This window comes from Arvicanthis niloticus, chromosome 10, assembly GCF_011762505.2.
Source record: "Arvicanthis niloticus isolate mArvNil1 chromosome 10, mArvNil1.pat.X, whole genome shotgun sequence".
In the NCBI taxonomy this organism is placed as follows: domain Eukaryota; kingdom Metazoa; phylum Chordata; class Mammalia; order Rodentia; family Muridae; genus Arvicanthis; species Arvicanthis niloticus.
Window position 1 is genome coordinate 51,077,983 of NC_047667.1, and position 25,022 is coordinate 51,103,004.

Here is a 25,022-nt window from a genome sequence, read left to right on the forward strand (position 1 = left end):
TAAATAAAATATGTAAGTCGTTTTGTCATAAGCCTTGATAGAGTTCTTAGGTTCCTGTTTGGCCCTGCAAACCTAGTTGTAATTAATTTTTAGTTTTAGAGTAGCTATGTGGCATTAGGCTCTCTGTTTTAGGCAAATACACAGATAATAAGTGTAGTGTATAACATGACTTTAAAGTTGGTGCTGGGCCTGTTGGCATCTTTGTGTAACTCTAGCACTTAAAAGGTAGAGCAGAAACTGTCAGTCGTCCCACTCTTGGCTATATGACTTAAGCTATATGAGGCCCTGTCTCTAAACAGTAAATTTCAATTTAAAATCCATAAAACAAAATTACATTAATTATGTGAATGTGAAGACTTTGCTATTTTCATAACATGGTTGATTTTTGTGCAAAACCAAAACACAGTAGTTAATTTCTCATAATTTCTCATAGCTATAATTTGTTAATAGGAGTTTCATATTGATTAGTGTTATTATTGATGTTTTTCAATATGAAATGCCTTGCCTATTTTGTAAATTCAAAGTTTTGTAAAACAAATCATTATATAACCAATGGAATTATACAATTTAAAAAGAAAATTGCTACCTAATTATTAGATAGAATTCTATGATTGTCGGAGTGTCCCCCAGATGCATAGACAGAGCCTCCTTCAGTTTACCTGCTGCTATGTGTGACTGTAGCCCACAGCCTCCCAGGGTCTTATGCTCATGGGGCATAATTATATACAACTGGGAAGGGGGGTGCTCAGGAAGTAGCTGGAATCTCAGAGGAAGGTCTGATGTCCCTCCTCCCATGCTCCTTCTGTGAGGGAACATCAACAGGCCTCCTTATGATGCTTGAGTGATCCCAGCTGCTCTGACTAATGAGGAGATGGTGTTATGTAGGAGCACAGTGTTCCATATCCACCCCGCTTCTGATTTAGCCTCTTTAAGAAACAGTCTTGGGTTTAGCTAGTGAGTGAGCCTGAATTTCATCTCACCACTACCAAAACCAAAACAATTTTTTAAAAACAGGATTTTTAAAATATAATGTAATGTTTGAATATTCTCTATAAAAGTATTTCTGAGAGAAACTGAAATTTCAGTGAAGATGGGATAAGATTATTCCTGTAATCCTTGGGCACATTATGGAACTAACTGAAGGTGGCTGTCTGGGTGTCCTGTGAGAGTCAGTTTCTCCTGGAGTTCACCTACAAGGCCAGATCAGAGAATGCAGCGAGCAGCTTCTGGGTTTGGTTCAGTCACATGACAAGCTTTGTGATGTTATGCTGGTCATGTGTATCATCTGGAACTCAGTTTCTTTATCTATGAAAAGAAATGTTTGAACAAAATTGCTATCACTTAGAAAAGGAGAAATTATGTTTTTGTTTTTGTTTTTTGATAGACGTGGCTCAATTAAATTGAAAAGTAAAATTTAAAAATTTTTGAAAATGAGAATACTCTGGGAGTGTGTGTGTGTGTGTGAGAGAGAGAGAGAGAGAGAGAGAGAGAGAGAGACAGAGAGACAGAGAGACAGAGAGACAGAGAGACAGAGAGAGACAGAGACAGAGACAGAGAGATCAAGCTCTCTTAATATCTGTTGTTTTAACAGAATAGGTGAGACTGGGTAACTTAAAAAGAAAATAAAATACATTTGGCTCATTGTTCTGGGGGGTTGAGATTTCACGGAATGTGCCACAGGCATCTTTGTGGATAGTCATAGGGGATGAGTGGCTCTTCCTTTTGTAACAACTCACTCCCAATGGAGCACTGAGGTATTAGTTAACTAAATATCAACCTGTGAACATCTCTTAAAGTTCACTCCTGTCACAGTGGAAATTAACTTTTGGAAACGTGTTTGGAAGGGACATGCAAACCTTTAGTGAAGCCTAACTTGTACTTAGATGTACCACCCTCAAATCCCCAAGTGCATGTGAAACCCAAGAAGGGACAATGTGTGCACTACAAAAGGAAATCAGATGCAGATTTTAAGCCAAGTTTGAATACCTTCTTACCTCATGAAGGAAACAGTATGTATGACTTAGGAATTGTTTTTCTGCATCTGTGAGTAGCAATTCCTTGATTGTGTGTGTGTGTGTGTGTGTGTGTGTGTGTGTGTGTGTGTATGTGTTTCACTGAGGCAAGTCATTGTTATAGAAGAAACTGGCTACATTTTATAGATGATACACAGGATACATCTCTGTCTGTAGTTTCTATTGTAAACTCTAGGTCAAAACTCTTAAGAGTTCATACCTGAGAGCTTAGGAGTGTTTGAACCTTTTGGAAACAGTAGAAATCATCTTGTGGGTTTTTCTCTTTGGTGCTTACTTATCAGAGAGGAATGAACAGAGGCCTGTCTCGAATCTGTTTCACAGAGGTGTACGCTTTCCCCTGCTGTTTTTACAAAATGATCCTGCTGTGAAATTACTGAGAGAAGAGACGTTTACACATTAGTGCAATAGTCTACACTTGCTAAACTCCCAAATTTAAGATATTAAAACTTCTAGCAATGGAGTGTCCTAGAAGCTTGTTGATAATTTTGAAGTAAACTTGACTGCAGACCAACTATGAATTGTTAAAGTAATCAGATCAGGAGCTCATGTTCCAAAGACTGCTGACTGAATTAAGAATGTTGAATTGCCTTGAAAAGATGATTAGACTCTCCTTTGAAATACGTGAGTGTATCTAATCAGAAACTAGCAGGACAGATTTCTAGGAAAAGAATAAATTGAGTATAATAGCAAAGATTTGTTTGTATGTAAATATTTGCAAACCCTTATTTTGTATGACTTACACAAGAGTGCTTATACGATAGTGATCAAATTATTTGTTTTTCTTCACAGAATCAGAGTGAGCGATTTGCTTTCATTGCAGAGTGGTATGATCCAAATGCTTCACTGCTCCGACGCTATGAACTTCTGTTTTACCCCGTAGATGGATCTGTTGAAATGGTAAATGAGGGCTAGAAAGATGGCTCAGTCGGTCAGGTGCGTGCCACGTAAGCATGAGAACCTGATCCTCAGCAGCCAGGTAAAAAGGCAAGCCTGGTGCTGCCTATGTGTATTCCCAGCGCTGTGCAAGTAGAGACCTTGGATTTGCTGGCTAGATGGTCTATCTGAATGCCTAAGCCTCGGGTAAGCCTGGGAGGTTTCGTCTCAGATTACAAGGTGAGCCAGGTGTGGTGGTACACATCTTTAATCTGATATTCAGGAGGCAAAGGCTGCTGGATCTCTAAATTTGAGGCCAGCCTGGTCTACAAAGGAAGTTCCAGGACAGCCTGGGCTATACTGAGAAACCCTGTCTCAAAAACAAACAAACAAATTAACAAACAACCCCCCCCCAAAAAAAATACGAAAAAAGGCAAAGTAAGACAAAACCAAAACCAAAAATATATAATAAGGTCTCGGCTAGGCAGGGCTATGTTGAGAGATCTTGTCTGCAAACCAAACCAAACCAAACCAAACCAAACCAACTCCCCCAAACAGAGCAAAACAGAGCAAAACAGAGCAAGCAAATGCAAGTAAGGCTCCTGAGAACAAGACCTGAAGTTCACCTTAGGCTTCCATTCGTATGATGGAAGTCCACTCATACATGGGAGCTCGCACACTGACTGATAACCTCTGTTTGCTTAAAAGTTAGCAAAATTATCTCCTACGGGATGGGGAGAATAAGGCTGCCTTTGTGTGGTTGATTCTGAAATTGCATTTGAAGATGTATTTTTTCTTTTTTTAATTGAAAATATATTTTTTTTCCATACAATAGATTTCGATTACAGTTTCCCCTCTCCTAACTCCTCTTGGGTCTTCCCCACTACGTTCTTTCTCTCTCTTTTTCATTAGAATACAAACAAGCATCTAAAAATAATAAAATAAAAACAAACCAGAATATGACAAAACAAACAGAAGAATCCAAAGAAAAGTACAAGAAACACGTGAAGACCCTGAAACACACACATTCATGCACACAGTGACCAGTCTGCAGGGTAACGCTAATGCAGAGTCGTGGGAGTAACCAACCACTATCTGTAGATATATTTTATTGGATTTCTTTTTAGTAAAGTAAATTTTTAGTAAAGTAAATTTCTTTTTTAGTAAAGCACCAAGAAAATATGCCATTACAGGAAGATAACTTTGTGCCTTTTTTTTTTTTTTTTTTTTTTTTTTTTTTTTCTGAGTTATGTGGTAGACAGATTTTAAATACATAATCCAGTCTGGCTGCTCACTTGCAATCTGGTCTTATTTCAACTGGGGTTATAAATGTGCACCTTCACACCAGGCTTGTTGCAAATTTCTAACCAAAGTATTTTTGCAAGAGTTTATATTAAAAATATAAGAACAGCTTAAGCATGGTGACATTTGACTATAATTTCAACACTTAGGAGGCTGAGGCAGAATTCTCAAGTTAGAAGTTAGCCTGACAAACAAACAGGCCTAGAAAGATCTCTTAGTTGGAAATAATACTGGCTGCAAAAGTGTGAAGTTCTGAGCTTGAGTCTTAAGCAACTACCTGCATGATAATTGGGCCTTGTTCCCTGTGAGAACTCCAACCCAGAGTAACAGAGACAGGAACTCCCTGGAGCTCCCTGGCCAGCTGGCCTAACTCAAAGCAAATGTCAGGTTCAGTGAGAGAGCCTGTGTCAAGAGAATAAGGTGGGAAATGCCCGAGGAAGACATCAGACAACCTCCTATGGCTCTCTCATATATGTATGTAGGGATGCACACCTAAATATGCACACGTATGTAAGCATGCGTATAACACACACACATAGAAGTAGATAGATATGTATAGATGAAGTAGGACAACTGGTGTTTTGGATAAATCAATATTTGAGAAGTGGTTATAGATAAATGGTTATTAAAGTCATAAAATTATTGGTATCTGTATAAAAAGTCAAATTTAAGAGGCTCTAAGAGGGTCCCTTTTTTTTTGCATCCCTTCATTGGTAATCGCTTTAAAAATCCAGCCTATTTGGGGATGGAGGGCCTAGAGAAGGCTCAGTTAAGAGTGCTGGCTGCTCTTGTAGGTCCCAAGTTTGGTGCCTAGCACCTACACTGAGCAGCTCACAGCAACTGTAACTCTAGCTGCTGGCAAGCCAACACGGTCTTCTGCACCTGCACTCACATGTACATACCCACAGAGAGGGAGACACACATAAATACACATCACTTAAAGTTTTTAGTGAGCTTTTTTGGTATTGGATTGTGTATGTAAAAAGAAATATGAGAATCTGTCTCTGTCATCCATAGATGCTGAGTTACTGAAGTAACTTGGCTAGTAAAGGTCTATACAGGATATCTTAAAATACATATTTTAATTACAAACCTTTATCACCACATTGGATTTGGAAACAAATATTTACAGTATAAAATATAATTTATATGTGTAGTTAAAAAGTAATAGAATATAGATTTTTGTAACATAATTTGGAAACTGTTTCTGTTCTCTGTAGGCATATGGTCTTCATAAGTATTCTTACTGTGTTTGTTTCTAGCATGACGTAAAGAATCGTCGCACCTTCTTAAAGAGGACCAAGTATGAGGACCTGCGCTTGGAAGATTTATTTATAGGCAACAAAGTCAATGTGTTTTCTCGACAGCTGGTGTTGATTGACTACGGGGACCAATACACAGCCCGCCAGCTGGGCAGCAGGAAGGAGAAGTAAGAACAGTCATGCCATCTTTTTCCATTGAAACATTGCCTGTGACTTTGTCCACTAACTTCTGATTTCCTCTCTCAATCATATTTTCACAACATAGTTTTTCCTGTGACTCAATATAATTTTGTAACATCTAAAAAGTATTTAGGTGCTGATTCTAGGACTTGTTCCTGATTAGAATAATGATGTAGTATCTGTAGTCTTAGGTGGTGACTATTTGGATGGGTGGGTGGCAGAGATAAAGCTCTTAGACTTGCTATCTTTTTTTTATATTTCCCACTAAAACCTAAGACTATTTGAGCATAAGGTTTTCTTCCTAAAGGTAAGCATGATGTTGGGGAGAGGGGATGTAATGATGCATGAGTCACTGTAAACCCAGGAGATGATGAAGTTAGTTCTTGCAAAAATGAAGGCTTTGTGGGTTTGTTCAATTTTGATAAAACTGAACTGAATTATCACCCAATTAGATAAACTGGGGAGAAATGCTAGTCAAAGGAGTGAGTATAAAGAAAGATACAAAGGTGGGAAATTCTGTCTTAAGTTGAGAACAACTATTTATTATCCTGCTTGAGTAAGTTGATGGTTAAAACTTATAAAAGTTTAATTGCTAAAGTAATGATCTGAATTATTATGGTAACAATAGATATGAAGAAGAAATAGGGAGTATATTTGATTAATAGAAATGGAGTAATGCATGCTGGGAAGCAGCTCAGTTGGTACAGTGTTTGTGTAGCACAGATGAAGCCCTGAAGGCCTGGGTTTGAGCCCTAGCCCTGCATAAAACTGGAGGTGGAGGCACATATCTGTCATGCCAGCACTGGGGAAGTGGAGGTAGGACGATCAGAAGTTCAAGGTCATATCAGTTTACATAGGGAGTCTAAGGCCAGCTTGGGTTACTTGTGACTCTGTCTCAAAAAAAAAAAAAAATTAAATAATAATAATAATAAAGCTTAAAGACTGTTCAAGTTAAGAATGGAAGTTCTAGAAACTTCGGGTGAGATGATGATGAGAAGCTCAGGGCAATGTAGCAGAGGAGACAAGACAAGATAATAGAGAATAGACCCTGCTCCAAGGAGAGAGAGATTAGGAGAACATCAGAAATCACAAAGCAAGAAATAGTGTGCTCTGGGGAATTTAATTCAACTAGAGAGTGAAATTCTAACACTGCAAGAAAATGGATAGAACTGGAGATCATTACGTTAAGTGAAAGAAGCCAACCTACTGATAGATATCAAGTGTCTTTTTTAATATGTTGAATATGGATAATGGATAGATAATTGGTGGGTGGATAGATAGATAGATAGATAGATAGATAGATAGATAGAGTGTAGAAAGGGGACCATGGAGGAGAGAAGTCTAAAGAGAGTGGGGAGTTGGGGAATGAAAAATTGTAATAAAATATAGATGTCATAAAAGCTGACAGATTATTGGGGGAAGGGAAAGAGACTAACAAATGAGTCAGGATTGGGGAGGGGGGGAGGAGTGTGAAAAGAACAGACTATAACAAAAATGTCACCATGAGTCACATTATTTTATATACTAGCTAAAAAAAACAATTTTTTTTAAAAAAAAATTATGTTAGCTATAAAGTGTGGGCAAACAAAAAAGACAACCCAGTGGGAAAGAGGGCATAGCACACTGCTCCACTGTGGCAGCTCCCTGGCAGGAGGGGCTGGGGCAGGGTGGGACAGAAGCCTCATCTGAAGGGGACTGACTAGAGGTGGGAGAGGATGGGAGTGGGTAAGGCTGGTAGATGAGCGAAGTTCAACAATGTACATTATGAAAATGGAACAGTGAAGCTCATTGCTCTGTGCAATAACTAAGATAAATTTTTTTTATTAGATCTTTCATTTACACTTCAGATACCATCCCGTTTCCCCATTCCCCCCCCCTTAGAAAACCCCTATCCCATGCCCCCTTTTCCTTTTTGCATTTATACATTTTTTTAAGAAAACTAAGATAAATTTTAATTCCTGAAAAATAAAAGGACATGAGAATTTAAACACAGAAGACTGGCTAGGACCTGGGGTTGATTCTTCTTATCCTGTCTTATTCATTTTTGTGTCTTCTGCAACACTGGGCAAATCTCTTTACACATTGTAAGTGCCAGGTTAATTTCCACCTACATGGCAAATTCACTATTCCTCTCTCTCCTTCCTTGCTCCCCTGGCTGGGAGGAAGGCCATCAATATTCTCTCCCCTAATCAGTTATTGGCTAATTAATTAGCTTTTTTATTGGCCAATCAGGGAATAATTGGAGAGCACTGTTTACACAGCATTGAGGCAGGAGATTCTTGGAGTAAGGAGTGCAGTTGCATATGGGGGCACAGAGATCAGCATTTGAGTAAAACCAGGGTAGTGTTCCCACAGTGCATAATAACGTTATGTCTATAGCCATGCTCAGTTTTTAGCATGGGTTCCAAAACTCAGGCTTTCACACTTTTTGTGGCAAGCATTTCACCAACTGAGCCATATCTCCAGCCTCTATAATCCCTTTTATAAGTAGTAACTATCTATAGCTTTCATTTATTGTGGACAATGATATACACCAGTGTCCTGGCTAGTTTTGTATAAACTTTATATGAAGTCATCTGAGAGGAGGGAACTTCAATTAAGAAAATGGCTCCTTAAGATCAAGTTGTAGACAGGACTCTAAAGCATTTTCTCAATTAGTGATCCACGTGGGAATGTCAAGCTCATTGTGGGTGGTGCCACCCTGGGCCGATGAAAAACAGGCTGAGCAAGCCATGAGGAACAGGCCAGGAACTCCATGATCAAAAAGCAAGCAGGGGAGGAAAGGGTTTATTTGGCTTACATTTCCATATTGCTTTTCATCACTGAAGGAAGTCAGGACAGAAACTCAAACAGGATAGGATCCTGGAGGCAGGAGCTGATGCAGAGGCCATTGAGAAGTAGTGCTGCTTACTGGCTTGTTTCACGTGGCTTGCTTAGTCTGCTTTCTAATAGACCCAGGACTACCAGTCCAGGGATGGCACCACCCACAATGGGCTAGGTCCTCCCCCACAGATCACTAATTGAGAAAATGCCTTACAGTGGATCTCATGGAGGCATTTCCTCAACTAAGGCTCCTTCCTCTCTGATGACTCTTACTTGTATCAAGTTGACACACAAAATCAGCCAGTCCAGCTAAGCCCTTGTCAACTTGACACACAAACACATTCCAATTAAGCCACAACCCTTCTTTTCTTATTCACTCCCAAGATCTCTAACTTTAAAACTCCCACAGTCTTTATGCATTGAAACATTAAAATTTCCATCCCTTTAAAACAGCTAATCTCTTAAAATCCAGTGTCTTTTAAAATTCAAAGTCCCTTAATTGTAGTCTTCAATAAATTAATTTCAAGAGGAGAAAATCAGGGTACAATCACAATCAAATCAAAATCAAATTCCAGCCGTCTAATACCTAGGACCTCCTCACAATCTTCTAGACTCCTCCAAAGGGCTTGGGTTACTTCTCTAACTGCTCTCTGTAGCCCATAGAGCTCTGTCTTCTAGGCTGGCTCCATCCAGTGCTACTGCTGTTAGTGGTCATCCCATGGAACTGGCATCACCAACACTGCTGGGGTCTTCTCCTCCAACCAGGCTGCTCTTTCACCAATAGCCTCTCATAAGCTCTCTTCATGGTGCCAAGCCTCAAATTTTTTGCATGACCCCTTCAGTCCTAGGCTGTCAGCTGCAACTGAGGCTGCACCTTCACCAGTAACCTCTCCAGGCCTCTCACAGTGCCAAGCATCAGCTTCTCTCCATGTCCCCTTCACGCCTTCAAAACCAGTATCACCTGGGTGACTCTTACGCATTACCAAGTCCAGGTGACATTGTAAGATACAACTGTGGCCACTTCTGGAACACAGATTCTCTGTGCTGATTATCAGGGAACATGTTCCAGAAGATTTCTCCTTACTGATGCTGGTCTCTTATTAATCACTGCTAATTTCTTAGGTCCAGCTAACTAGCATCAATCATCCCAATATCACAAAGGTTTCATTTGAGTGGTTCTGGTCTCTTATTAATCACAGCTGATTCTTCAGCCCCAGCTAACAAGAACCACAGAATCTTAAATCAGAATTGCAGATGGTCCTGATAGAGCCTTTTATCTTCCCTCTGAAATGTCACAAGCCAGACCTCTGGCTTCTGCACTGCTCTCAACCGTCTTTTCTTTCAAGCTCCCACAAAGCATCCCATTGAGGTCTTGACATTCAATGGCTTTTCTAGCCCCAAGTCCCAAAGTCCTTTCACAGGCTTCCTAAAACATGGTCAGGTCTGTCACAGCAATACCCCATTCCTGGTGCCAACTTCTGTCTTAGGACTTCATTGCTGTGAACAGACACTATGACCAAGGCAACTCCTATAAAGAAAAACATTTAATTGGGTTGGCTTATAGTTTCAGAGGTTTCTTTAGTCCATCATCATCATCATGGTAGGAAGCATGCCAGCGTCCAGGCAGACGTGGTGCTGGAGTACGAGCTGAGAGTTCTACATCTTGGCCCTAGGCAGCAGAAGGTGACTGTGCTCCACACTAGATAGAGCTTGAGCATAAGAGACCTCAAAGCCCATCCCCATAGTGACACACTTCCTCCAACAAGACCACACCTCCTAATAGTGCTCCTCTCCATAGGCCAAGCATTCAAACACATGAGTCCATGGTCCCCATACCTATTCAAACCACCACAGGGACTAATAAATATTTGAAGTATTGGGCCTTTGTAAATATAGTTGATCTTAATGCATGTAGTAGTGTATAGTCCACTGACAAATTATTTCACCATTTTCTTTTCTGATTCATTTCTAATTGCAAATGGATAGTAAATAATATCAGCCATTTGGGTGTTTTAAATACATTTCTGAGTCTAGGAATTTGACCTGATTTTATGTGTCCAGTGCCTTGAAAAAGAGCATAAGTATTCCAAGATGCCTTTAAAGTGGTATCTGTGCTTAAAAAGATGTTTAAAGATGTCTTTTTTAAAAGACCTAAATCTCTTTTGAATGTTTAAGTACATCCAAATAATTACATGTTTGTTTACCACAGATATTCATCATTAACACAGTCCTGTCCCTGGGCCCTCACTTCTCCCGTTGAATACATTACATTCCACCTCAGCTGCAAAACCATACGGTCATCTATTTCCTGTACATTTCCACCTGGATTTTTCACAGGTTTTTTTTAACAATTAACAAATTCAAAATGGAGTTCTCTTTTGCTAATAACCTTCTGATTTCTCAGCCTCCACTCACTCACAGATGTAGGTGATTCACGACTTACTGAACCCCATCTTCATTGTAACCCCACATCCAGACAGGGGTCATATGTTATCAACTTACCTTCCCCAGCAACTTCTACATTTATCAGCTGTTGTTATCTTCTTATGATCTTTTCAGTTTATCTAGTCTCCATTTCTCCTCTAAATTGTTTCAAAACTTATAGTGCCAGCATCTGAAGTATTTATAGGTTTATAGGTCCTTATCTCTTCTTTGGTGTCTCTTCTGCTTCTTTCTTATGTTGGTTCTCTCTCTCTCTCTCTCTCTCTCTCATGTTATCTGTATGTTGTGATTATTGTGAGCGTATGTTTGGGAGAACTGCACAAATGTGAAAGATGGATGTGCTGTGTTTATGTTGAGTTACTTGAGGGACAGAATAAACTTACTTAGCTCCTGAGGACAAACCATTTGCTTCTGCCTGTTTCCTAGAGGAACGGCCGGTTTGTGTGAGCATTATCCAGGCTCAAGGGCTGAGAAGTTGGCTCAGTGGATAAAGGTGCCAGCTGCCAAGATTTATGACTTGAACTTGATTCCTGGGAACCATATGGTGAAAGGAAAGAACTTAGCCTCTCAGATTGTTCTCTGATTTTCGAATGTATGCCATGATGTGCTTGCACATGTGCACGCACCAGTACACACACACACACACACACACACACACACACACACACACACACACACAACATTTAAAACCAAAGTTAAACATTCTTTTTTAGTTCTGAATCTATGATGTGAACATGTGCCTTCTGGCTTACCCTGAAGTTGTAGAATTTGGTCCCAAATTATTTTAGGGTTTATCATCTGTTAAAATCTATTTCTTCCTCAAGTACTGCAGAACATATTAAAATTCAGATTGCCAGAGGCCATGTTAGCAAGTCAAAAGCAACTTTGATTCTTACCTTTCCTGAGATTCCATATTTTAGATTTTCTTGATAGCTGTTTACTATCTAGTCAACCCATTTCTACCTTAAGAATTTTATCTTAAAGGTGCTTGGCATGGTAGAACATGTCTGTATATCTAACCCTCAGGAATCAGAAACAGGAGAGTTGAAAATTCAAGGTTATAGCAAAATTCCTTCCTTGCCTGTTTCCTTCCTTCCTCCCTTTGTCTGTCCAGGTCTCTCTACCTTCCTTCCTTTCCTTCAATAAGTATTACCCATGTTTTAAAAGTTTTCAGTAGAAGGATCCTCTTTAGACTGTAGTCCTTCATCCATGAACTGAGCACATACTTTATGCTTGCAAAGAGAACGTAACAGAAATCACAAATTGTTGTTTAAAGTGGATTGTTATATACTTAGAACAAACATGCATACATATTGGAACATTTTCATAAAAGATCACGTCTACTCCTTCCGGCCTACTGCACAGAAATGACATGCCCCCTGCACAGGGTCCGAACTGTTGTCTAGGATGTTGTTTTATGGCAGACTGCTAGTTGTCTTCTCACAGACAAGGTTGCTGCAGTTTTGCTTAGAGCCTGAAACATTTAAGAGATGTTTGTCTGCATGGCTCTGGGAGGATTGTTGCATTCTAGAAATCTGCATCCTGTCTGCTTTGGTGAATGCAAGGCTGACCAATCTGTTTCTCACTGTCTGTTGAGAGGTTAATTTAACATCCTGGTTTTCATATTGTTTTCTCTTGAATCTGCCCCCCGATGTGTAGAATGCTTATTTCAGTGTAAGCAAGGAGGGGACTTCCGGAGCTGGCAAGACTGAGTGCAGGTTCAGGGTGGCGCCTTTGGAAGAAAGTGTGTCTCATGTTGAAAGGCTGTCATGGCATTTGATGTTCACATGTGTTGTTAGGTGAGAGAACCTCTGGGTTTTTGTGTTTTAACTTGGCCATGACTAAGAGACACAGTAGAAGAATTAATAAGTACTTATGGGTCATTGCTGAACTGAAAACATGGCATGCATTAAGTTTTAGTTATTAGAGAACAGACACTAAATTCCTAGTATATTTAATGCAATTTCTTGCAGATTAGTTCTATATATAAAAATATCCTATAATATATAGACATTTAAAGCACCTGTGTTTTCTAATTTGGGTATTTAAAACACACACACACACACACACACACACACTCACACACACTCATACACACACACTCACACACACACTCACATTACTTTAGGGCTGATGAGATAGCTCAACAGGTAAAGACACCTGCCACTGAGACAGAGGACTGAGTTATAGCCCAGACATCCATATGATAAAAGAGAACTGACTTTTACTGATTGTCTTTTGGCTTCCATTCACAGGCTTTAGAATGCTCATACCCTCACACATAAATACACACACACACACACACACACACACACACACACACACACGCAAATTAAAGAAATGTAATTAAAATTAAAAATAAAAAAAAAAAAAACAACTTAAGTGTTCTTTCCTACCCACATTCTTCTCTTCCTCCACCATTTCCTCTGATTTTATTTTACTGTATTTTATTATTATTTTTTTAATAGATTAGAGTCTTGCTATACATTCTTGGCTAGCCTGGAACTCTCAATGTAGACCAGGCTGGCCTCAAACTCACAAGAGAGAACTACCTCTTCTGCCCACTAGGTACTAGAATTAAATAAATGGTGTGCCACCATACCCAGCCTCTTGCTTTTTAAAAATAAGGTTTAGCTAATTTTGATTTTTTTTTAAAAATAGTGAAGTTTTTAAGATATCATCTTCAACACACTTCCCTATACTCTTAATTTGGATGTCAATGGTCTGATATGTTTGTGAAGGAAATGACTGCTGGGAATCCTAAATAAAAACTATAGGACTGATTTTATTTTCAAATCCATTCTTTATTTCTTTACAGAACTTTAGCCCTGATCAAACCAGATGCAGTGTCAAAGGCCGGCGAAATCATTGAGATGATAAACAAAAGCGGGTTCACTATAACCAAACTCCGCATGATGACGCTGACAAGGTAACATGTCGATCGTTTTCAATTATACAATGTCACTTATCTTTCCCTTTAGTCTTTAAATAAACAAAAACAAAGACCAAACAAACAACAAGCCCTCAGAACAAGATCAACAACAAAAATCCTTTCACTGGATGGCAAATACAGAACATCATGGTGACAAAAGCCAGACGATAGATAATCAGCTAAACCAGGCCCAAGCTGGAAGCACTAGAACCAGATTCCTCACCCTCATCTAGCTGTGGTGACGCCCATACTCTTCCGCTTTCATAACAGCAGTTTTTGACTCGGTCTCCTCCTCAGTGTAAGAGTGTACGGTATGAAGATAGCGGAGGGTGCGACCATCCAATGATTTCTATTAGTTGTGGTTGCCCAAAGGGATGCATTTGGAGATGCTCACTTACATCTTACTCATCCTAATGGGACCCCAGTATGATGCCTGTTTACTTCTCCAAACAGCGATATGACCTAACCTAGTGAGATATTTCTGAAAGAATTTGATGAAAAGAAGACTTACCCTAGGAAGCCTTTTCTATCGCAAAAATAATTGTGATCCCGGGACAAAGGGGAATAGTAAACGAACAGTCACAATACCAAGCAAAGAAGAGAGAAGTATGTCTTTTTTCAGTGCCAGAGTCTGACTCAAGGTAGGACAGAAATAAGTGAAGTGACACGGCACATATCAACATTTGGTCAATGATAAGACTGGTCTATGATGGTAGTCTTACAGCGTTCCAATGGAGATGGGAACTCATTACCTAGTGACATCATAGCTGTCATGTCAGACAACTTAGCACTGTTTAGAGATGATGCTACTGTAAACAACAAATGAAGCATCCAGCAGTAGGAAAGTAGAGCGGAGTATGCAATTCTTACTAACAAATTACTTGTGCTACCATTGATCATCCAGTCTTGCTCAGGTCCAGTGTAGGCAGCCACAGCAGCTGAGCTCATGCCTGTGATGCCTGTGTGAAGCCCAGCAGAGTATTACATTTTGCAGCCTTCCTCCCAGTCTTCCATCTCTTACCCTCTTTCCACCCTTGCTTCTATGGTTGTCCCTGAGCCTTAGAGGGGATGGTATAAGTATCTTGTTTAGGGCTTCGCACTCAGCATTAGGGCTGAGTGATCCTTAGGGCTCAGTACTTAACTGTCTCCCTCTCTCGATACCTTGAGCGTCCTTGAATCTTTGTGTTGATTGCTGTTCTCTGGGAAGAGGCTTACATGAGTAAGGTTCTTGAGAGCAGCATTTGTCTGTGGGTACAAACAGTTGCGTAGAAGACAGTTTGACACCATGTCAATTTAGCTAAAGATAGGCTTCCACAATGGTCTGTGGCCTCCCTAGCCATGGATAAGCTCTTAAAAGCATTGTATACAAAATTAGTTTTCAAGTCTAAAAGGTTGTGGGGCTTTGCTAGTGAACACTTTTAGTTTATTTGCGATTTTAAAAAATAGTTGAGGGACTGAAGAGATGGCTCAGCAGAGAAAAGTACTAGCTGCTCTTCCAGAGGACCCCAGTTCAGTTCCCAGCACCCACATGGTGGTAGACAACCATCTGTAACTAGGTTATCTGACACTTTCCTCCTGAGCACAACAGGTACTTTGTGCATGTGCTAAACAGACATGCAGGCTAAACCCTCGACATTTAAAATAAATTAACATTTAAAAAAATAGTTGGTGTTTATATATAGTTGTTACACAGTGTAAAATCTTTTCAACCCACTAAGAAAGCCGTGCAGTTACGATTTTGGTGGGACAGAAGAAAGCTGTTTTTAGATTTTAAGCTTCCAGTGTAGATTATAATATCTTTTTATTGTCTGTATATATACTTTCAGTGGATATGTATATTTAATATGTATAATTTGTCAAGCAATCAACAATTACAAATACGTAGATCCTTTCCTTGAAGATATCTAACTAAGAATTAAGCAACAACTAGTAAATTATAAACTGCAGGGCTTGGGATATGGCTCAGCAGCAGAGCCCCCTCCTAGCATGAGTGAGGCCCTAGGCAATAAAAAATGAAATAAGCTGTAGCATAAATTCTAAAGCTTAAAATTAATTCTGATTTTTGAATTAGAAGATGTCTATGTTTTATGTAACTTGTTAACAAACACTTACTGATCTGATAGATAACATTGTATTAGGATACAATGAGATGCTAGTCAAACAGAAGATGGATGAAGTGTAACATTAATACAGAAGTAAAAATATCCTCTTTCTTTAATTTTATATCTTACCATACCTAGGACCATTACTTGAAATATGCTATTTGGTGGAAAAAACATTAATTAGTTTATATACAGATCATATGTGTGTGTTTTAATCTTTAGTTTATTAATGTAAGCTAAAATAACTATTTTTATAAATTTTAACTTTTATTATCTTATAGGAAAGAAGCAGCAGACTTTCATGCTGACCATCACTCAAGGCCTTTTTATAAGTAGGTACTCAGCTTGGGGACTAAAATTGTTCTTTATATATTTTTTTTTTTTTTTTTTTTTTTTGGTTTTTTGGTTTTTTTGGAGACAGGCTTTCTCTTTGTAGCCCTGGCTGTCCTGGAACTCACTCTGTAGACCAGGCTGGCCTTGAACTCAGAAATCTGCCTGCCTCTGCCACCTAAGTGCTGGGATTAAAGGCTTGTGCCACCACTGCCTGGCTAGATAAGACTTTTTATATCCACCACTCAGTACTTTAATCCTTAATCAGAAACAAATGGGTGACTTATGTGTCTTAGGAAACATCGTTTTATATTTCATTGAATTAAAAGATCATGTTTGTAATTATATTTTATGTTGTCAATTTTGTTGTGCCTTTAAGGTCTTTATTTTGCTATCTTGTATGGACAAAGCAGAGAACTAAATAAGGATATGTATTTTGTTCCTTTGGAAATGGCTAGAAATGTTAGAAATTGAACTCTATTTTAAGTACTTTGGATGTATTTAAAGTGAATACTGTGCATCCTCATTGTCACTGATAAATGAGTGACAAACTTCTAAGAAAGACAAATGAAATTTTAGCCAATCTGCTGGGGTCAACATTTTATTTGATATCACACATAAAAGATTAACTTTTAAAAGAGGAACGTTTATATAATAAAATTGTTGTATTATGGCTTAATCATATATTGTAAAATATTCCTAAACTTTGTTAGAATTATCATATACATTTTTTGGCAATTATTCTTTATTTTAGGTTCTTTGTATGTCTTTTTTTAAAAATTGGGTATTTACATTTCTGATTTTATCCCCTTACCCCACTTCCCCCCACCACCCAGAAACCTCCTATCCCTTCTCCCCTCCTCATACTTCTATGAGGCTGTGCCCCCGCCTACATCCCCCACTCCCACCTCCCCACCCTCACATTCCCCCCCACTTGGTGTTTGTCCTCCATGGGACCAAGAATCTCCTCTTCCACCTATGTCCGAAAAGGCCATCCTCCCCTACATATATAGCTAGAGTCATGGGTCCCTCCCTATGTGCTCCCAGGCTGGTGGTTTAGACCTTGGGGAGCTCTGGTTGGTTGGTATTGTTGCTCTCGTCATGGGGTCACAAACCCTTTCTGCTCCTTCAGTCTTCTCTCTAACTTCTCCATTGGGAAACCCTTGATCAGATCAGTGGTTAACTGTGATCATCTGCCTCTGTATATTTCAGGCTCTGGCAGACCTCTAAGGAGACAGCTATATCAGGTTCTTGTCAGCATGTACTTCCAGCCATCCACATCAGTGTTTAGCTTAGGTGACTGTACATGGGATGGATACCCAGGTTGGAATGGTCTCCAGATGGCCCCTCCTTCAGTTTCTGTCCCACATTTTGTTTCCATATTTGCTCCCTTGAGTATTTTTGTTACTCCTTCTGAGTAGGACTGAGGCAGAAGCTGGAAAGAACCCAGATGTCCCTCAACAGAGGAATGGATACAAAAAATGTGGTACATTTACACAATGGAGTATTACTCAGCTATTAAAAATAATGAATTCGAGAAATTCTTAAGTAAATGAATGGAACTAGAAATTATCATCCTGAGTGAGTTAACCCAATCACAAAAGAACACACATTGGTATTTACTCACTGATAAGCCGATGTTAGCCCAAAAGCTTGGAATAGTGAAGACTCAACTCACAGACCACATGAAGCTCATAAAGAAGGAAGACCAAGTGGGGATGCCTCAGTCTTTGTATATCTTTATAACACTAAATCACAGCTCCTAGTTTAATATTGTCTATATAATTCATGTACAGAAAGTTTTAAGGAATGAATTAGCTGGTTCTGTGGCACTGAAACTTAACAAATGACTAGATGCGCGGTAACTGGAAGTCAGTCATGATCAATATCTTCTCAGTAGCTCCCTCAGCTGTCACATGCCACACTCATTAGAGAATTCTGTAGTAATTGGATACTAGATTAAAGAGTTTGAAGTTGGATCTTATTTTATGGCTTAGATTCTGATATGTGGGCAATTATAAATAATAATATATTACATATTATTATAATATTAATAATATCAATTATATAATTAATAATTATAATATTATTAATTAATATATTATATTTAGATAATTAAATTAATTAATTCCTTCCTTCCTTCTCTTTTTTGTTTTGGTTTTGGCTGCTAAAGCCTAGCAGAAGTTTGAGGAGGTCTTGTCCTCTTAGCATATTGGATAGAGACACTTCCTTCTACATGTTATTTCTTGGAAATGTTCTTCTAAGTGAACTGGAGGGATTAAGGAAGGGCTCAGAAGCTATATGCTATGCAGTTATAAGGCAATAGGCCTTGGAAGGCCTGTACATGTCTTCCTTTCTCTGAGAAGGCCCTGTCCTCTCAGTTTTGCCTCTGCAAAACTGATGGTAAGAGGCTGGGACGTCACTTATTTTAAGTTAAATTTATCATTGCATAAATTTATCATTTATCATTGCATCATGTGCACATGAAGAAATGGAAAAATAAAATGAAGTGTCAGTTTTCATTCCCAGGGAGCTGGGACTCAGACATAAATTTCAATAAAAGCCTGTGTGTCTGGTCCATCACTGAGATATCATCACCCAGGGCAGGTTTTCTCCTAATAAAGGCCTGGTTTTGAAGGCCTGTTGACATTCTTTTTATCACATTGATTTAGAGTTGTCAGTCTCTGCATTCCAGTAGTTACACACTACAAAATTAAATAAGTTCTTCTTGAGAATGTTATGAAATGCCATGCGTGTCACTTTGTTGTAACATTCTACTTGACTGCTGTGGTAAACCATAGGAAAATAAAATGGAATCACCTTTGTCCTTCTTAGAGCAGTAGGGAAAGATCAGATCAAGGATATGCATTTTAAGTTGACAAAATCATCCTAATTCAACAAGTGTTCCCTCCCCTTGCAAACAGAAGTGACCTTGTCATATCATCTGAAATGATTTTGTAGCAAACGCAGTCGCTGTAAGGCGGCACTCTATTCCTGTGGATTGCTCATATTCACCTACTTCCCTGTGCCCAGAAATGGAGATCACAGCATGCTAGTCCTGGAACTTACTGATGTCCTGACAATCTTCATTGTCTAGCAGACATTTAGATTGTGGTAGAGAAGTAACTCGGGCTTTTCCCTGCTTCCCAGCGAACTGATCCAGTTTCTCACAAGTGGGCCTGTTATTGCCATGGAGATCTTAAGAGACGATGCCATATCTGAGTGGAAGAGGTTGCTGGGACCCGCAAACTCTGGGCTAGCACGTTCAGATGCCCCGGGAAGCATCCGAGCCCTCTTTGGGACAGATGGCATAAGAAATGCAGCTCACGGCCCTGACACTTTTGCATCTGCTGCCAGAGTAAGTTGTTTTGAGAAATATTTTCCTCCTGTTTTGTTTGGGAAATTGTTTCATGCTCCTCCTACTGAGGACGTTGGGAGGTTTGGAACATCTAATGTAGTAGTGGGAAAACAACTGGTGACGTTTTCCTAGGATAAGGTAGTGTTTCAAAGCCACACCTCCTTTTAAAATTAGTCCTGTTGGTCACAGTTGTTGAGTGCAGTTTTCTCAAAATCTGACATTTGTTGCCTCTTAAGTTTGTGACTTAATTCAATTAAGGATACTAGTTTATGGATCTATAGTAGATATTCCAAGAGAATGTGTCATCTGAGTAGTTTATTTGTAATTCAGATCAAGCAGTGGTGTGAGCGAAGTAGGTGACTAGACCTGGAACATGCAGCATACATGAAGAAGCAAGAACCCGAGGTCTTGGGCTGGCAGGGTAGCTCAGTGGGTAAAGGCACTTGTAGCAAAGCCCAGTGTCCTACTGTGTTGTTCTCTGGCCTCTGCCCATGCACATACACACTGCACATATACACAGATAGACATACAGACATGTAATAAAAATTTCAGAGCAAAAAAGTTTCTTTCTTTAAAAAAGAAAGGAAGAAATCTAGGTCTTAAGAAGTCTCCTGTGAGAAGCTTGGACGCTTATTATTTGTAATAGTCCATGTTAGCAATGTCGCAGGCGCCCAGCAGATGGACGAATGAACAAACCACCATGTAGCCATCCATGGAACCTGATTTGTCAAAAAGAAAAAAGAAAGGGAAAAGAATGTGTTATAGGAAGGAAAGCTCAGAATATTTTTGCTGAGTGAAAGAAGCTAGAGAAAATAGCATACCAATGTATGAATCTATTTATATAAAATTATAGAAATTAATTTATAGTGACAGCAGATTAATAGTCAATAATAATAGTTAATTAATTTTTAAGTGTTCTGCTAACAGGCTTACTCAAATATATACAGTATTTGAGTAAATTCTCCTCCTTCTGCTTGCTTATGTTTTTAAAAATGTTTACACATAAAAGTAGAAGGAAGACCATTAGAGAAGAGGATGGAGGAGGACAGAGGGAAAAGTAAGAGAGAGTAACGTGGGATTAGGTAAGATCACAGTGTGTGTGCACTTCTATGAAAACGTCCCCGTGAAGCCTATTTTTCTATATTTATTCTAATTTCCTAATGTAGTCTAATAAAATATAAAATTTATAGTATAGCATATTAACATATCTGTTATCTTTTTTTTTTAATTGTAAATTTGAATCAAGGTCTCACTACGTAACCATAGCTGGCCTGGAACTTGTTCTATTGGCCATGGGGACTTGTACTAGCCTCTTGCCTCTGCCTGTGGAATGGCAGGTTTGATCTTTCCAATATAATTTTAGCTAAAAGAACATACGTACTCGGAGGCAGGTTTTGTTCTAGGGTTTGGAAGCTAGCAAGCTCTGCAAGTTGGTTCTTTTCTTCAGTTGTATAATGTGGTAGACGGCAGGTCCTTGAATAGTCACTGCTGTGGCAGATACATGGTGCTGATGGGGGTGTCGGGAAAAGCTTTGTAGAGGTGAGCATATTTGGGAGTCCTTTGCTCAGTGGCAGATGCTGGAGCGTGGAACAGAGGTTTTTATGGAGAACATCGTGGACAGAATATTGCTAAAAGCTTAGGGCAGCATTTAAGTTATTAAAGAACTGATTAATGTGAATGTCTTTGTGGTTCAGATTTATGACTTGTTGGTATGAGCCATTGGCAAAGTAAGTAACCACTGTGTGAATCAAGCCATATTCTATATTATATTGCTTATTTTGATTTATAATAGAACTATTGTAAATTATGGTTAATTAACTGTAGTTCTCAGACTCCTAAACATTAATGTCTCTGTTCTGTAGGGATATTCTTGTTTTAATTTTATTTTTTTTATATTTTAAACTTTATATTATATCTATGTTTATAAACTTATTTTGGGGAAAGTAGGAGCTTCATACTTTTTTTTTCCTAATCCTCAGAATTTGTTGAGATCTTGTCACTTATAATAGAGGTCACACAATGACGTTGTATTGCTTCAATTAATACTCTCTGATCGTAACGCTGAAGCAGAGCTAAGTTACTCAGTTTTTATAAATTCACATTCAGGAAATTTGAAGCAAAGACTTTGTCATGAAACTTTAAGTGTAATTGTGTATCTCCAGAAACAGTCTACAAGTTTCAGATAAGAGATCATTTGTGTCAAATTCTTTTCCTCATCTTCCTCTGTCTTTAGGAAATGGAACTGTTTTTTCCTTCAAGTGGAGGCTGTGGACCAGCAAACACTGCTAAATTTACCAACTGCACCTGTTGCATTATTAAGCCCCATGCTATCAGTGAAGGTAAGGGCTGTGTCGTAGATGTTTTGTAATGGAATAGCTTATTTTGCTAATATTTGTCTTCTTGCTGTGTTTTGCATGATGACGTTAAAGTCTACTTTAATATTTCAGGTGTTTTTCTTTGAAGGCATACGACTCAAAGCTATATCTAAGGGGAAATCTGTCTCAATTCCTGTCTTTATTTTGGTATCTCTGCATTGGTAGTAGCTGTTCCTTGGGCTCCTGGTCGTAGCTGTGCTAGTTATGCTATGAACAGATCTTGCTTCTGTGCTTCAGATCTTCTGTCTTTCCAACCACATAACTGAGGCTCGCTCACTTCACTTAGGTACCACCTCCAGAGCCTTACTTAAAGCACTGTGTATACTGCTGGAGAGGTGGCTCAACAGTTAAGAGTAATTACTGTTTTTGCAGAGGGCCTGGGCTTGGTTCCCAGCATCCACATGGTGGCTCACAACCATCCACAACTCCAGTTCCAAGGGATCTGATGCCCTCTTCTGTCCTTGAGGGAACCAGGCATACATGTTTATTACAACTAGAGCATGTCTTTATTGAGAGAGTTGGAGATACTCCCTCTAGTCTTCTGTATCTGAAACAGTTCTTTGATAGAAATGAATATCTATATTATATAAATGTGTATCTACACACCTTCATAGACATATGTGATATGCACACGTATACACTAGTATGTACACTAAAATGTACAAGTTTATTTCTTAATTTTATCTGTTTCTCCATCTGTGTGAGTCTGTTGTGTGCATCTCCATCAGCTATTCCAAGTTGTTTTAGAAATAATAAAAATAATCTAAAAATACTCCTTGGAAAATGGAATATACTGAGTAGTGTATACAATAGAGTGGAGTTTTCATGTGTTCTAAGCATACATATAGTAGAAAAACTTGAAAATTGCATACACATACATGTTTGTACATGAGACAATAACAATTTACCTAAGCCAGGCACAGTGGCACACATCTGGAAGCTGAGCACTCAGAAGTCTGAGACAGGACAGTTGTGCCTTTAAGTCATCCTGAGCTACATAGTGAGTTGGAGGCCAGACTGGACTATATAGCAAGGCCTTGTTGCAAAGAATAAGAACTGCTTTCTATCAAAATTGTTACTGTTAATAGTTTGGTATGTTTTTTTCTGCGTGCGCGCGCGCGCGTGTGTGTGTGTGTGTGTGTGTGTGTATGTGTATGTGTGTGTGTGTGCACGTACGTGCGCATGTATATTCATATATGATACATGTGAGTACAGTGTAGCTGAGATGTGTGTCTATATTCAGTTGCTATAATTTAATTATTGTGAGCATTTCTGACCTTTGAGGCTTCATGAATATTCTAAAGATTGATTGAATATTTCATAGCAATCATGTGTGATATTTGGGTTCTTTTTTTATTATTAACAATAAGTTGCTTTTTCTTTTGTGCTCTTCTCCTTCTGTTGGTTTGCCTTGTTCAACTTTGATGAGATGGGTTTTGTTCTGTCCTGTTATTTTGTTATGTTTTGTTGTTATCGCTTAGAAGCCTGTTCTTTTCTTTCTTTTTAATTAATTTTTATTTATTTGTATTCCAGCCATTTCCCCCAGTACTTCGCCCCCATCAGTTCTTCATCCAGTTCCTCCTCCCCCTGTTTCAGAGAGGATACTCTCCCCCCCCCTCCCCACCAGGTCTTTTCCCTCCCTTGGGCCTCAGGTCTTTTGAGAATTAGGGGCATCTTCTCCCACCAAGGCCAGATTAGGCCATCCTTGGGTATATATGTGCTGGGGGCCTCGGACTGGCCCATGTATGCTGCCTGCTCAGTCTTTGGGATCTCCCAAGGGTCCCGGTTTTTGAGACTGCTGATCTTCCTATGGGGTCATTCTTCCCTTCAGCTCCTTCCCCTCATTCCTCCATAGTGGTCCCCAACTTCAGTCCAATGGTTGGGTGTAAGTATTTGCATCTGTTTCAGTCAGCTGCTGGTAGGGCCTCTCAGAAGACAGCCATGCCAGGCTCCTGTCTGTAAACATGTCATAGTATCAGTAGTAGTGTCAGACCTTGGTGTCTGCCCCCCACCTCACTTCCCACCATGAGATGGATCCCAAGTTGGACTGGACACTGGACAGCCTTTCATTCAGTCTCTTCTCCATTTTTGTCTTTGCAGTTCTTTTAGATGGGAATACTTCTGGCTCAAAAATTTTGACTGTGGGTTGGTAACCCACACTTGAGGTTTTGTCTATCTACTGGAAGTGGACTCTTCGAGTTCCGTCTCCCCACTCTTGGGCATTTTGGCTAAGGTCACACCCATTGAGTCCTGAGATTCTCTCACCTTTCTAGATGCCCCCCCACCACCACCTCCTATTCACAGAATCTGCATATTTCCATTCATTCTCCAGGCCCTCTGGGCTTCTCTTCTGCTCACCCCTTCATATTTGATCCTGTTTCCTTTTTCCTCTCCCCCACCCCTCTCCCACCCAGGTTCCTCCCTCTCTCTGCCTTCTGCGATTATTTTGTTTCCCTTTCTAAATGAGATTGAAGCATCCTCACTTGGGCCTTCCTGCTTGTTTAACTTCTTTGGGTCTTCCTGCTTGTTTAACTTCTTTGGGTCTATTAGTTGTATCCTGGGTATTCTGTATTTTTTTGGCTGATATTTACTTATCAGTGAGTACAAACCATGTGTGTCCTTTTGGGTCTGGGTTACCTCACTCAAGATGATATTTTTCTAGTTCCATCCGTTTGCCTACAAATTTCATGAAGTCATTGTGTTTAATAGCTGAGTAGTACTCCATTGTGTAAATAAACGTACCATATTTTCTGTATCCATTCTTCCGTTGAGGGACATCTGGGTTGTTTCCAGCTTCTGACTATTATAAATAAGGCTGCTATGAACATAGTGGGCCATGTGTTCTTGGTATACGTTGAACATCTTTTGGGTATATACCCAGTAGTAGTATAGCTGGGTCTTCAGGTAGAACTATTTCCAATTTTCTGAGGAATCTCCAGATTAGTTTCCAGAGTGGTTGTACCAGCTTGCAATCCCACCAGCAGTGGAGGAGTGTTCCTCTTTCTCCACA

General features: G+C 39.3%; 1 protein-coding gene across 9 annotated transcripts in view; it reads left to right on the forward strand.

The window, feature by feature from the left end:
• The window catches only part of Nme7 (NME/NM23 family member 7), a 132,820-nt gene that overhangs the window by 19,475 nt on the left and 88,323 nt on the right, over positions 1 to 25,022 (forward strand). For all 9 annotated transcript variants that reach the window (XM_034512959.2, XM_076941514.1, XM_076941513.1 and 6 more), the window contains 6 exons: positions 2,823 to 2,930; positions 5,471 to 5,637; positions 13,734 to 13,844; positions 16,231 to 16,281; positions 19,430 to 19,637; positions 21,871 to 21,976. In XM_034512959.2, coding sequence (XP_034368850.1) covers positions 2,823 to 2,930; positions 5,471 to 5,637; positions 13,734 to 13,844; positions 16,231 to 16,281; positions 19,430 to 19,637; positions 21,871 to 21,976 — 751 coding nt within the window. The remainder of the gene's footprint in view (positions 1 to 2,822; positions 2,931 to 5,470; positions 5,638 to 13,733; positions 13,845 to 16,230; positions 16,282 to 19,429; positions 19,638 to 21,870; positions 21,977 to 25,022) is intronic.